The following is a 14570-nucleotide window of genomic DNA, read 5'->3' as shown; positions in this document are numbered from 1 at the left end:
AGTCAGTTCCCCCGCTGCTCTACTGAGATAAGCCTCTTAAAGACGAGCTGGGCCATAATTTATGATTAATACAGAACGCCACCACCCCACCCCTACTGATGGAATTTGTAAATATCGTTTAGTGTGTGATATGTTCCATTAAAAAATGATCAAACTGAAACAGCTTTTAGATCAGAACTGACACAGGACAATGACTCTGTCCCCGCAGTTTCCCTTTGAGGACAACATGTTCCAGTCGCTGTTCTACCCCATCCAGACCAAGTTCCTGGACACAGTCAACACCCTGTGTGGCCGGGTTCCTCAGGTCTTCCTCAAGCAGATAGAAAAGACCATGAGGAAGGCGTTTGAGGATAAAGTGGTCCGACACGTCAAGCCGCACAAATAACTAATGGAGAAATGGACTCCAACTTTTAACTGGCAAACACCAAGGACCATCCTGTTGTGGATTACGTGTCACACCAGCATCGCCCAGACTGAACTATTGGCTCTGTGTTTGCAGTGTATCCAACACACAACTCTTCCTGGAATGGTCTTATGAACATAATGATCCTCTAAAGATGGTATGGATAATGAGCCTATGTAGAGAAGCATACAGTGCTGGTCAGTGATGCCGTAGAGTAGGTTTGCCTTATTGCCATCTTAAACTTTCCACATCCCAGTTATGTACGGTGATGAAATGTATGACAACGTTGGAAAGCTACAGTGGGAAAAAAACTGCACAAAATCTTTTTTAAATCAAGAATTATGAAAGTATGAGCTCTTCATCTTAAGTGTGGGCTAAAAGTTAAATTAAGGCATATTTGTGTCAATCAAGCATTTAACGAAAGAATCAACCTTCTTTATTTTTCCTCTCAAACATGGTTAACACTAAAAGTAAACTTTGGACTTTGGAAAGCTTTACTACTTTGAGTAGTAGATTCATAGACCACTCCTTTAAAATCATGTGAATGTTTTACCAGCAAATAACTTGAAATGTGAGCCTGTGTGAATGAAAAGAGTTGCGAGTTCTTGGCCAAATGCCACTGACAGTATTAGATACAGCACAACAGAGGAAATGTGGACTTTCAGTGTTAAAAAGCGAATGTTAAAATGCACTTTCAGAATAATATTAGGACAGGATGTTTGTTTGTACGCAACACGTCCACATTAGATGCTACACTGTCCAAGTGGATCCAAACCAAAAGTGCTAGCGTTTAAAAATAATGACATACTACAGCTGATTATGTGCCATTTATAAATAGTCATGTTTACTATTACAAGAAAATGAGTGGTGGTGTGTGTGTGTTTGAGAGGATATCTTAGTTTGTAATATGATGTATGGTCTGTTGGGTCACATGTTTTAGCAGCATTACGTTCAATGTGGTGTAATGATCTAAATATATCATTCAAACTGGAAACAGAACATGGCTATACAGTCAACACATGTTTCTAAATAAATCAATGCAATGCACCGAGTCTTATTTACATACTGTATATGGGGAATGAAATATACCAGAGTAATGCAAATGGATGAAATGCACTCTCACAAATGTATGGAATTATGCAGTAAGGTAAGATACACAACATACACAACGGTAACTGCTGCATCACAACACCAAAGATTTGTCTTGACATTAGCATCTGTATTTATATTTAGTTTGGTTTGATAATTAATATGATAATGTGTTTTGAAACTGGACCTGAACTGAACTTAACCACTGTATGTGTTTCACCAATGGCTTGAAGAAATATAATATTTTAATGTTTGAGGAAAAAGATAACAAGAGTCCCCCAGTTATGTGCCTTAGGAGTCTAGCAAATGTAGTTATTTAAATCCAGTTTCAGTTCCTGAGTTCATGTCAGGAGCACAGGGAACAGCAAATTAGCAAAAGCAATAAGACAGACTTAAAGGGGAACTATGCCTATTTTCAAAATTCATATATGTTATTCCCATGGTCTAAAGCAGTCCAAAAAATATCGGTAACATGAACAACTCTCTCACAAATCCAAACGCTGGAGTGTAAAAAACTCAACTTTGGTATATCATCAAGTACATCATCATCATCATCATCATCAAGTATATCATCAAGTTTTGGGGCGGCAGTAGCTCAGTCCATAGGGACATAGGGTCGCCTGTTCGAGTCCCCGTCTGGACCAAATATGGAGCATGGACTGGTGGCTGGAGAGGTGCCAGTTCACCTCCTGGGCACTGCCAAGGTGCCCTTGAGCAAGGCACCGAACCCCCCAACCGCTCGGGGCGCCTGACCAAGGGCAGCCCCCTCACTCTGACATCTCTCCACTTTGTGCATGTATAGGTCCTGTTTGTGCATGTGTGTGTCTTTCTTACCTGTGTGTAATTGACAAGCAAGAGTGAAAACATTGAATTTCCCCTCAGGGGGATTAATAAAGTAAATAAAAACTTTTTTTTTAAAAACTAAAAAAAAACTTAAGTATGAAGTCTGGAGCTGCACCATGGACAGTGAATTAGGAAAGATGTTAAAGATGACACTAAGAGCACCCAGAGGAATGTTGTGAGTATGTGGGTACATTTTCTGTTGAAGAACTGAGAACACTACAACGGAATAAAGCTCATTTGGGTATAAAATAGAAAACAAACATTCTGTGGGTCCACAAAATCAGGCCCCTATTCCTTTTTTATAGAGCAGCTCCAGAATTTATACCCTATGACATCACAAGTTTGAGACTTCTCTGGTTTTTGGCTTTGAGAGCAAGTAGCTCATGTTCATTAATACTGATTGAATTTCCAAGGCCATGGAAATATCATTGGAATTCTTAATTTAGGTGGTGTTTTACTTTAAGGGTCCAGTGTTTAGACTTTAGTGGCCTCTAGTGGTGAGGTTGCAGATTGCAACCAACTAAAACTTCTGTGCCAAGAGTGCAGGGGAGAACTGTGGTGGTAGATGCAAAAATAGGAAAGGCTCTGGACTCAATGTTTGGTTGGTCCTATCTGGGCTACTGTAGAAACAACATGGCATCCTCTGCAGAAGAGGATCCGCTTCACATAAAGATATAAACGGCTTGTTCTCAGGTAATGGAAACACAACAATTATGGCAGTAGCTATTATATATATAATATTTGGTGGACTGGTGGCTGGAGAGGTGCCAGTTCACCTCCTGGGCACTGCCAAGGTGCCCTTGAGCAAGGCACCAAACCCCCCAACCACTCGGGGTGCCCTACCAAGGCAGCCCCCTCACTCTGACATCTCTCCACTTTGTGCATGTATAGGTCCTGTTTGTGCATGTGTGTGTCTTTCGGACCTGTGTGTTAATGACAAAGGAGTGAAAAAAATGAATTTCCCCTCAGGGGGATTAATAGAGTATATAAAATAAATAAAATATACACTAATGAAAACTTAGTGCTTAGTATAATATTCCATTTCTGCCTATTTATCCCGCTAAGTCCTAGACACTGGACCAAGCTCTAATACCTACAGAACAAGTATATTGGCTATAAAATAAAATAAAAACCATTCAGACAGTTCACTTCTATCAATCACATTCTTGTTTCTCTAGCAATGTTTAAATAATAGAGAGCATTGGGCAATACTGTCACTCTGGTATACCCAGCTACTCTGTTAGGACAAACATCTGTTTATTTGATCCTGCCTGTTTTTTAAATGAAAAACACATATAAGATCACAATAATACAATGCAATATAAAAAATTATGTTACAAATTCATAAACAAATTATCCTGTTCGAAAGAGGAGATTGTCTCACCTGCAGTGGATAAAATTGAGATTGCTGAGATATTGCCACTTGCATTTGTCATTATACCCCGTTTTTGACGTAAACAATTATTTTATTTCATGTTATTGTATTTCATTTTGTCATTTTACAGGTATATTTTCCACAGGGCTCTGGTGCTCCTCTCAGTGCAGTGCCTTGTCCGTTGCTGAACAGGCAGTGACCTCACGGCGCCATATTAAAATGCTCCCTCCTCTTTGCCTGTGAGATCGTAGCTTAGCAGCAGCAGCTAGCCGCCAGTCTGCCTTTTACATCCTCAAGACTGACAGAGGGCAACGACGTGATGGAAGTTGACTCGCTTCAAGAGGCGCTCAGAGGTCATTTCACTTTATTTCGATAGTTTATGTGTTTATTAAGGCTACGTGTTGTACGTGTGCTTCCGCAGTTGTTACATTATAAGAAACAAACGGGTTGTAGCTCACAGGCTAATGTCCCTAGCTAGCTGCTACTCATGACCAGCTAACGCTAACAGCACAAGCGGTTTCACGGAAATGGTTAGCTTTCTGTTCATTATCTACTGGCTAATGTCAATTCATTAGCCAGGAGGAAAGCTAACTAAAATATGATGCTTTCTCTCCTGTCCTGCCTTCTATTTGCCCTCAGTATCTGATATTACTTGCCAACAGATATTTTTTGTCGGGATGAAATAACTGGCCGGTGTCACCGGCTATTGGAAGACTAACGTTACTGTTTGCCGGCTACGCTTCTGCGGCTAAGTTAACATGCTAGCTAGTGCGCTAAAGTTAAGCTAGTTACAGCTAGCAAGCGACATAGCGAGATAGATAGCCCCTACTAGCTACGTTATGTAAATAGCTAACGTTAATAAGACAATGTGATCGTCTTCACCCAAAGTTTCGCTAGAGACCTGCTAACAAGCCTAATTTAGTTGGCTAGAGTTTAGGCAATCCTTGAAGGTAGTTATAACATCCAAGCATTGTAGCCGAGTTATAAAAACTGTAGGTTAAATCAAAGCCTGTCCATCTCCCAAGGCTAGTACAGGCTGGAACACAACGTAATGTCCGTATTTGTTTCTCCTCAGATTTTGACAAGAAAGCAAAGCAGGAGGCATCTCCTCTTCTGGAGCAGTTTCTATGTCATATTGCCAAGACAGGAGAGACCATGTAAGTAAACATAGCAGGCCTGATCATTTCCCCCCTCATATCTAATGTTACTAGAACACACACAGATAATGATTTAACGTTATACCATAATTGTGTTTATAGTCAACAATAGATGTGCGGTCCAGGAATGCTGTTTATACAGAGATTAAATTTTTTTTTTCTTAGTTTGTTGTGCAGTTTTGTTATCAGTGTAACTGTATTTAAATTCATCTTTGTAATGAATGTGTTGCAATAGCTTATGCAACATCCAGCCATAGTATGCTTTTGTCCAATTGAGCTGGATTTTCCTCTATTTAATGTATCATGCCTAATATGTTGCGCCTTATTCTGCTTATCATTTTCCTCTAGGGTTCAGTGGTCCCAATTTAGGAACTACTTCTTGTTTAAATTGGAGAAGGTGATGGATGACTTTAGGGCCTCAGCACCTGAGCAAAGAGGTCCTGCAAATCCCAACGTGGAGTCAATTCCATTTGAAGATATGAAGGAGAGAATCTTGAAAATTGTGAAGGGATACAATGGGTAGGTGACCAGCTACATGAGTACATTTCTGTATTACAGCTATAGTGCCAGACTGAATGTATGGATGGGGATGCCAGATTGAACATGTCTGGTTTCCCATGGCCAACACATGCCATGGATTGGTGTCTTCTAGCTCACCCAATTTGCTACACAGATATTTGTAGTGGAAGATATAATTATTACAGAGTTCTTCATTCTGTATTATGACTGTAAAATGCAGTAGTTTTGCTGATAATGTCACTTTTGCAAAACAGCGCCACATCTTTTGGCTTTTCAGTGTGTCCCAAATTGTATGGAAAGGTCTGGCCTCATTGAATATATTGTTTGAATCTGTGTATATTTAGTGTTGCCAGAGTAATTAAGTTTGTGTGTGATAAAGATCAGGAATGTACCCGCATCACTCCCAATTTACATATGTAGCACACTATATTTACCCCATTTTATTTGAGTAACTGACTTGTTGTGAAAGTTATGCCCAACATAGTGTCCTTCAAAATTCTCAAAATGGAGATGCAAATGATCCCACAATGCCATGTGTTGACATTGTGGGAGTCTGTCAGTTACGATGCGAAATAGAAATAATGATGAATCAGAGTTTTCCATAAGTGTCAGCTGGATGGCTGGACATTGAAACATCTTCAGCCAACTACTTTTTTACTGTATCAAGTCACTTACCTGTCACATTTTAGATCTTGGTTGTGTAAACTATATGTTTTAAAGGGATGAAGGATTTTGGTCATTGGACCTCTGGATCTTAAGTAATTAGAGAAACAAGTTGAGTTCATGTGCGCAGCAGCTTGGCTCACAGACTACTGGGTCGGTTTGTTTTGGTGAGGAGGAGACCTCTGCCGATAATTCGGCTCAGAGTAAAACATGTTAACAGAGACCACTGAAGAAATCCTAACCTAAAAACAAGCTGAGCACCTAAAAACAAGCTGAGCTAATATTAGAGTCAGCTCAGCTAGCAGCCCCCTTATGTCCCATGGCCACCGAAGAGCATCAGAGAAACACTTATTTTTAATGTGAAGCTGCTTTATTCTGTGTTTTACCTGTTTTGACTATTGGGTCTATTTTGAGGAGGAGGACACCTCTGAGGACATTCAGCTCTCTGTAAAAACCTTCTGATATCCCCTTCTGCTGGGATCTGTAAGATCATACTGACTGTAAAGTCCTTCTTTTTCTGAATGCGCTCCAAGGTTTAATATATATTGGATTTAAGAAACAGGCGCTCTAACCATGAATACTTGTGATTCAATAATGCAAACTTAAGAGGGAAAATCAGCTTGAACCATTTGGAAATGCACTCAAAAATATCCATGCACTGTGCAGTTTATAATTTAGTCTGATCTATGAAAATTTCAAGTAAAGAAAACACCCCTCATTATATTGCCAATTACAATGTATAAGGAGGAATGTGGTGGCTTCACAGTTTTAATAGCCTTGTTCATATTCCCTGTCAAGAAGTCGCACCCCTAGGGTTCTATACAATACGCCATCTTACTGTCAAATGTAAATGCCAGTTAGCAAAATGTAAATGCGATGCAGTTTGTTACCATCTTTACTTTAAAAAAGGGAAACAGAATTCAGCCTAAAAAAATGTGTTACAGACAACTGATAAGGGTATTTAGCAGATTTTCAACCAGCTTTGTATCAAAATAATGTGGGTAGTATATATAAATGAACTGGTATACTTCCCTCCATCTAACCAGTGCTGAGATATCCCTCCTCGTCCCCAGCAAAACGGTTTCACTGGCTCTCGGGCTGTTGCTCGAACTACAGGCTGTACTTCTGCATTTTCGTATTACCCGCCACCCACGCTGCCACCATGGTCACAAATAGGATTAAAAAAAAAGGCAGTGCCGATCAAATAAATATCAAGGTTATCTTACTGCATTGCCTATTTCTTGCCTACAGTGTTTTTAGAAACATATTATAGTACTGTGTTAAATTGTAATATTGAGGGTTTGTGAACAGGAAGTCGGCGCCATACTGTTTCCTGCACAGTGAAAACAGAGGCAGAAAAAACTGAGATCAAAAGGTCTAGGCAGCACTGAATAAATATAAACCAAGATTCTGTTACTGAGTTGCCTATTTCTCGCCTCAGATGTTTTCAGAAACATATTTTAGTTTACTGTTTAACTGTAAGAGATTGAGATCGTTTGTTCCCAGTCAGCTGCCATTGTTTCAAATGGACGTGTTCGCATTCCGTCACCCACCAGCGGGAGCGTTTATTGGTCTGGTGCAGCACAGTGCACTCTGGTAGTTGTAGGTTTTCTCCCTCTTAGGCAAAAGTGTCCCTCTGTGGTTCTGTACCACCAATTTCAGAAGTTTCTTCTTTCTTACTTTCTACTGAGAAGAGCTCCTGTTTTATCAAAAGGCCATCTTTCCAGTGGGGAAATACTGCTTTGAGCATAAAGCCACTCATCCTCAGCTGGCTACTATTTTCACCTAGCTGGATGTTGTATGCGCTTGTTGAAAACACTGGATTCACAGGGACACAAATCTCAATTTATCTTACTTAATCATGACTGATTTAGGTTTTAGACGCCTCCTAAGCTCCCACAATCCCCGAGTACTCAACCAATTGACCAAATAAGTGTGAAACAGAATGTTCAGGCATATTTGTATAGAAGACCACCTAAATGGTACATTTTCTGTTCAAAGTATAATGAATGTTTTTTCTTCCTAATTTTAGAATTCCATTTACGATCCAGCGCTTGTGCGAGCTGCTCACAGAACCCAAGAGGAACTACACAGGAACAGATAAGTTTCTTCGAGGGGTGGAGAAGGTATGTCCCAAGCAGCATGGCTGTTTTTTCCCTCTAATGTTGTTAAACTGCTGTCACCTGTTTTCACTCATTTGGAAATTCTTGTCTCCCTCCAGAATGTAATGGTGGTAAGCTGTGTTCATCCAACCTCAGAGTAAGTGTTTTGTTCAAGTGAAACACTTTGTAGAACCAACCTCAATAACAAATTAATATGAAGTTGGTGGGAATTGTATTTATTTATTTATTTTATTAACTTGCTTGTACAGGAAAAATGGATGCAGTGCTGTCAACAGAATGAATGGAGTGATGCTTCCTGGAAACACATCTGCTTTTACAGAGAGGTTGTGTTGGGGACAGATTTTGTCCTTGATCCTGAAATTCACATACATTAAAATACAACATCTAGTTTTTTTCATGATGGTTAAAATGTTTTTGTTTTTCCCCAACTTTTCTCTCTTTCTCTGTGGTGGCTTTTTGTTAGGAAAGTGAACGGTCCTGGAACTCCCCGGCCGCTGAACCGACCGAAGCTGTCTCTGGCCAACTCACTAGCAGCTAATGGCCTGCCAGACAGCACAGACAACAAAGACCTCAACACAGAGCAAGAAGACGAAAAAGGCTCCAGGTATGTCAGAAGCTACTCACCAGAAAATATGTTATCTATGTTCAACATAAACCCACTGGAATCACATTTGTATCTCCTGATTCTCCTGCTAGTGAGGTTTCAGCGTCGGGAGGTTCTCTGGGCAGCTCAGTGAAGAACAAACATCCGGAAGACACAGAAGAGGACATGGAAGCCGAGCAGCAGGAAGTGAAGAGACTTAAGTTTAGCAAGGACGAGGAGGAAGAGGAAGATGAGGAGGATGAAGAGGAAGAACAGGAGGTTGACACACTGAGGCCTTTACATGCCACCTGCCTCTCAAAAGAGGCAGAAGCCATGGTCCAGGAGGAAGATGAAGAGGAGAAGGTCGGGTGCAGCAAGGAGAATGAAGCCTCCAGCAGTGCTACTGCCACTGAGGACCAAGGTAGGGAGGCTGTTCTTGTGTGCTGTGTGTTAATTGGCCGTTGGTTTGTATGTGATGTGTTGCGTTACCGAGAGGAAATTATGTTATGGGCTGTTCATGAGCTCACCCAGGTAGGTTATGGAAACTAGGAGCATTACTGTTACAATGGCTGTATTTCGCTGCATATAGAGTGCTGCATGAAAGATGTTTTTTGTAGGCCAACCCTGAATTCAACATTGAGCTGGTTCATTCAACAAAAAGCCAGTGCTGGGCTTAACTTTGACTTTTTATTTTTTGCTATTGTTTCCTCTTCTTCTTTAGTTTGACTCACAGGAGGGATTATTGAGGAACAAGCTGATTAACACATTCAGACTTTTAATTCGATGAGTTTGTGGTCAGATTGATCAGACTAGATCAGTGGATTAGAAGAGCAGGTAACGCAGAACGCATGAAAAACAAACATTCGTCTGCTGCTGTTAGACCCAGTGCTGGACTGTGGTGTGCACTTTTTTTTTATGGGGAAATACCTGGTTTTGTCCAAAGGTGGTTGGATTAATGATGGACAACACAGAAACAATATGAAGTTTAACTTTCTCTGCGCTCTGTGCTCAGCTGCTCCATCTGTTTCCAGAGTGCTCTCAGCTGTGAGAGACAGGTAGAGAGGGACAGAGATCTCAAACGAGGAAATGTAAATGTGGGGCATGTTGATGCTGTGGTGGTGGTGCGCCACAAATGAATAAATGTGTGGGGAAACCCTGCTTTCCAACACACCTCCTTCTGAGATAGCTGGATTTGTGAATATCTCAGTTTTAAAAAGATAGCCTGACATGCTTGACCTAAAATATTTATGCAGTGTAACTTAAATCTAGCTTCTCAGCAATATTGAAAGGAAATGTTGCATTGATGTTGCAAGGTATGCATCTTGCATGCCTGATGCATTAAAAACTGAAAGGATGCCGTACACTCAGTATCAATGAGTCTACGAGACGCACTGTTTTTTCCCCTGACAATGCTACATTATGAATAACAAATCCGTGAATTCATCCTCATCCCCAGCTCTTTGAAGCTCTGTGCGCCGCTTTTGCTTGGCATAAAAGTCAACAGTGTCAGGGGCATGATACAGAGGTCTTGGGGACCACTGGCAGACAATAACCTTACATTTTTAGGTTAATCAACCAATCACAAATATGTACGATATCACAGGCATTCCTACAATCTGACTATGTGTTAACATTGCAACATCTTTTGTCTTGATTCGTGTCAGTGATGATCCAATGATGCTCTACCCTCCAGGGGACATGCCGTGTTGAAAAAATACTTTTAGCAGCGGTTGCCATTGTCTCACCATCTGCGGTTGCAAAAGATGAATTCATGTTCATTCACAATTCATGTTCATTGTCTCAATGAGTGACAGAAGAATATTAAAACTCTTCTCAGAAAAAACGAGAATAAGCATATTTGTCAGAATGTTGAACTATGAACGTTAAACAGCAGCTTATTAAATTTTGATGGATTATCACAAATCACATTTCATTTACACATTACATTATTGCTCTCTACACTGAGTGACATTTGTATAATGTTTTGTACATAGACTGTATATAGAGATACATATACAGTCTATGGTTTTGTCAATGAAGTATATTTCATATATGTATATTTCATATTTAGAATTTTATGTGTTTGATTATTGTCAGCATACATGAATAAAACAATAATTATAGCCATGTAACATTAAAAAGAAGTTAAACACTATAACCTATCAAAAACCACTAACTCTTTTAGGGAACCAATAAAATGACCACCTGTGGGTCCCCTGGACTCACTACATTGAACACCTATTAACATGACTGCATTGAATCCATTTTGTGAGCTTATGTGAGAGAATGTGAGAAGCTCTGTTTCATGACAAATTTTGTGCGTGCGTGCGTGCGTGCGTGCGTGCGTGTGGTCTTAAAATTTGGTGCCTGACAAGAAGACAAGCAAACCACTCATTCATCTGTCTTAAATTGCCTGGAAAGATTTGGGTCATTTCAGTCTGAAGAGGGCGAAAACATAAATCATACTCTTTGGTGTCTTTATGTCTTTTTTACCGCAGAACCAACAAGCAGCACACAGGCCGAGGCGTCTGCAGGCTCAGGTCCGGAGGCCGAGCAGGCTGAGAGGGAGGTGCCATGCGGGTCCCAGGAGGAGGGCAGTGACATGGATCAGACAGAGCAGCAGGCACCCGCAGGCGTCCTGGAGAGCCCTGAGACCAGCAGGGACAGTGAAGAGAGCAACAGTGACCCAGTCAGCAGCAGCAGTAGCAGCAGTGGTAGCAGCTGTAGCATAGAGGAGAGCGCAGAGGCAGCCAGAGAAGACGTAGCTCTCGCTCCTTCCAGCAGTACAACTGAACCTCCTACAGAGGGCGCCATGGAAAGTGCCACCTTGAACACTGGGACCACTGAGGAGCCCATGGAGCAGGACTAGACTGAAGGCGCCCCTGCAGCCATGTGTGACCATAAACCAGCTTGTCCTTGAATCCAGCTTGACTGTCACTGGGAATGAGGATAACTGCACCTCGTACACAAGACGAACGCCTCGTCCCGCTTTTGGACACTCCTCCAAAATGGCTACCTGGCATTGATGTGGGCATACAAATAAAATTTCATTTGAAGTTTTTTTTTTTTTTTTTCTTTTTAACTGGAATATTTTATTGATCTTCTTATTCTCTGATTTTAAGTTTCCCTTAAAAGGGGTTGGTTTCAGCAGCTTTGAGTTTCTTGGCTGGATTCTTTCTTCTTTTTTGTGTGTTCAATGAGATTCTGATGCTGGGGTGGTCTTTTCTTACACCACTCACTCCATCCATTTTGGACATTGTGACAGGATTGGTAGTCTACGTTTTGAACCCTTTAAGCCCAGTGAACCACACTACCAGGGTCAGAACAGAGCCATACCAGCCCCTGGGTATTTATGAAATTGTTGAAGATATTTGAGCTACCAACCACCATTTCTGTTCCTGGCTGAAGCTCATGTTAAAATGCTCTTTAGTCAAGCAATGACCTGAAGGTAACACACCACCACTCTGTTGTTACTCCACCAAGTTCCATCAGGCTGTTGAGAACATGCATTATTTTAAAAAGTATTACTCCATCCTTATGAGATGGGAGACTTTTTTTTCTCCATTGTGTCCTTATATTATTTTAACCACATTTTCTTTTTGCAATGATACACTACCAATCCCACTAACAATACAATGACTTGCTACCTTGTTGAGGCGTCTTCTGTAAAATGATATATTTTGGATGCATAAAAACCACCATAATTTATATGATCATTTCAATTCAATTAGTTATTTTGGAGTATGTTTTTTGTTTCGTCCGCCAGTTGTAGTTTACAAAACCAGCTGTAAGTACAAAGATGACTTCTGCTTTCTTTGTATCGTGATGTCACCATGTTGTTTCACCGACCGATATCCAGAGCAGTTTCTGGTTCCAGTTCTACACCTGTTTCTGCAGCTGTACTTTTTGATATTTAGAATTTTAAATTTCTGTAAAGTAGATTTTTGTAGATTGTAATACAGTATGTGTTCACTGCCTTTGTGAAACCATATATAATTGTATAATTTCTGTGTATACTCTGAATGCTTTTGCTTTCAGTGCGGTATTCAGAAACAGCAATAAATGTTAACATTTTTATGCGTGCTGGTTTTGCTTACTTTGACGCAACATCTGGTTGAATCTGCGAACTGTGTTCAGTATAGTTAATGCTGGCTCAGTGAAATGGGACAACTAAGAGAGCTGCTATATGAAGTCAGAATGTCTGCCATTTCAGAGCTTCAGTAATTTACAGAATTCTCAACACTGTTTAACTGCCTTGTTTTGAGTATTTTTCAAAAAATGGACTACTTATTCGTTTTTGAAGAGCTTTCTCACCATCTTTACAGCTGTTAGCTGCTATCTTTGTCTTGCATTGTGGGATAGTAGTGCACACTCAAAAATCAAGTATTTTTTAGTATCCACACTGACTTTTTGAGTATAGTCTCCAGTGAACAACACACCCTACAAACCCTGGTTAGTGTGTTATAACCTCCACCAAGGAGGTCATGTCATTGGTTTGGTTTGTCTGTCAGCTGGATTGCAGGAAAAACCGCTGGCCCTATTTTCATGACACTTGTTAGAAGGGTGTAACATGGTGGCCCATGTTACACCCTTCTGGGAAGAACCCATGAAATTGTAAATGTATCCGAATCACAGGGCAGACACGCACTTTATTTTTCGTTCTTGTTAACATTGAGAGATGGGACATTTGGACATCTATACTCTTCAAGTGCCCTTAAGCATGGAAGAGAGACGTTAGGCTCGTCCAAGATGAGCCAGGCCTGTGCAGAATCAATAACCTGCTATTGCCACAAAATGCATGTGTTAGATTTGTGTCCTGCTTCATCCCGACTTGCTCTGATGTCATGCACATGTGGGCAATGATAACCCTATGAGATTCAGGTGGGCGCTGTGGTTGCTCTCCACTGACAGTAAGACCCAGGGCATGATGAGAATTGCCTGGCTGATGCCTGATCAAAGAGCGGATTGGCTCTTAGTTTTGACTACAAACACCATGTTTTGTTGAAAATCCTAATTTCTTTTAATTGATAGGATAGTGAAGTGTGAAGGGGGGAGAGAGAGAGGGAGCGACATGCAGCAAAGGGCCACAGGCTGGAGTCAAACCCGGGCCGCTGCAGCAACAGCCTTGTACATGGGGTGCCTGCTCTACCACTAAGCCACCGATGCCCCTTAATTCTTAGATTTAACGCTACATTGTGATTTGCAAATATTTGATTGTTTCCACCTTCAAGGCAAGGTGCTGTTAATTTCAAACAAGCCTATTCCAGAATACTCATGTATTTTATAACTGCAGCTCAGGTGTATCATGGTCTGTAATTAGTTGGCTGCAAGTTATCTGGGTCCTGAGCAGCATAAATGGTGTTTCTCACAGACGGTGTAACTACTAAAATTAACTATGGCTCTACTCCATTTAACATCCCAGTAAGCCAATTTGTCTGAAGTGTTCCTACTAGCTTTTATGCCCGTAAGCACATTATTTCCACAGGTAGCAGTGGTGACGCAGGCATTATTTTTATGTGTTTAAAAATAAGATAATAGGTTTTGTTGAGATATTTTTTCATATTAAAGGGCAAAGGAAGCTTGATTTAAAAAAGATGAAGGTGATAGTAAAAGAAGACATTAACATGATGAGTTTGGCAAACGTATTTTGTAATGGCTCGCCATCTGTTATGGAGCTCTGGTCGTAAACAGAACGTACAGAGAAGCGAACCTTTGCCCTTAAAGTCCCAATATCGTCTGTCACTGCTGTCTCTTGACTGCTGAAATTTGCCCAGGCTCTCAGAGGAAATAAAAGGCGGACTGCATTAATCCGTGC

General features: G+C 40.8%; 2 protein-coding genes across 2 annotated transcripts in view; both read left to right on the top strand.

The window, feature by feature from the left end:
• gxylt2 (glucoside xylosyltransferase 2) overlaps positions 1-1445 on the top strand; it is a 33275-nt gene extending 31830 nt beyond the window's left edge. Inside the window, exon 7 of the mRNA XM_050038847.1 lies at positions 209-1445. Coding sequence (XP_049894804.1) covers positions 209-385 — 177 coding nt within the window. The 3' untranslated portion in view covers positions 386-1445. The remainder of the gene's footprint in view (positions 1-208) is intronic.
• A 2464-nt stretch (positions 1446-3909) lies between these two features.
• ppp4r2b (protein phosphatase 4, regulatory subunit 2b) lies at positions 3910-12832 on the top strand. Its single transcript, XM_050038613.1, has 9 exons — positions 3910-4063; positions 4786-4867; positions 5216-5386; positions 8082-8175; positions 8271-8308; positions 8421-8495; positions 8636-8776; positions 8869-9176; positions 11254-12832. Exons 1-9 carry the CDS (start codon positions 4030-4032, stop codon positions 11622-11624), a joined length of 1314 nt encoding a protein of 437 aa, XP_049894570.1. The 5' UTR covers positions 3910-4029; the 3' UTR covers positions 11625-12832.
• Positions 12833-14570: the final 1738 nt, after the last annotated feature.

The sequence above is a fragment of the Epinephelus moara genome, chromosome 24 (genome assembly GCF_006386435.1).
Source record: "Epinephelus moara isolate mb chromosome 24, YSFRI_EMoa_1.0, whole genome shotgun sequence".
NCBI lineage: Eukaryota > Metazoa > Chordata > Actinopteri > Perciformes > Serranidae > Epinephelus > Epinephelus moara.
Note: the sequence above shows the minus strand (reverse complement) of the source record. Positions and strands in the feature narration are given on the sequence as shown.

Excerpts from the sequence above, each read along its gene's own strand:
- ppp4r2b (XM_050038613.1), top strand. The coding sequence starts at position 4,030 with ATGGAAGTTGACTCGCTTCAAGAGGCGCTCAGAG. Across the intron at positions 4,064-4,785 it reads GCTTCAAGAGGCGCTCAGAG|ATTTTGACAAGAAAGCAAAG; the intron begins GTCATTTCACTT and ends GTTTCTCCTCAG. Across the intron at positions 8,309-8,420 it reads TGTGTTCATCCAACCTCAGA|GAAAAATGGATGCAGTGCTG; the intron begins GTAAGTGTTTTG and ends TTGCTTGTACAG.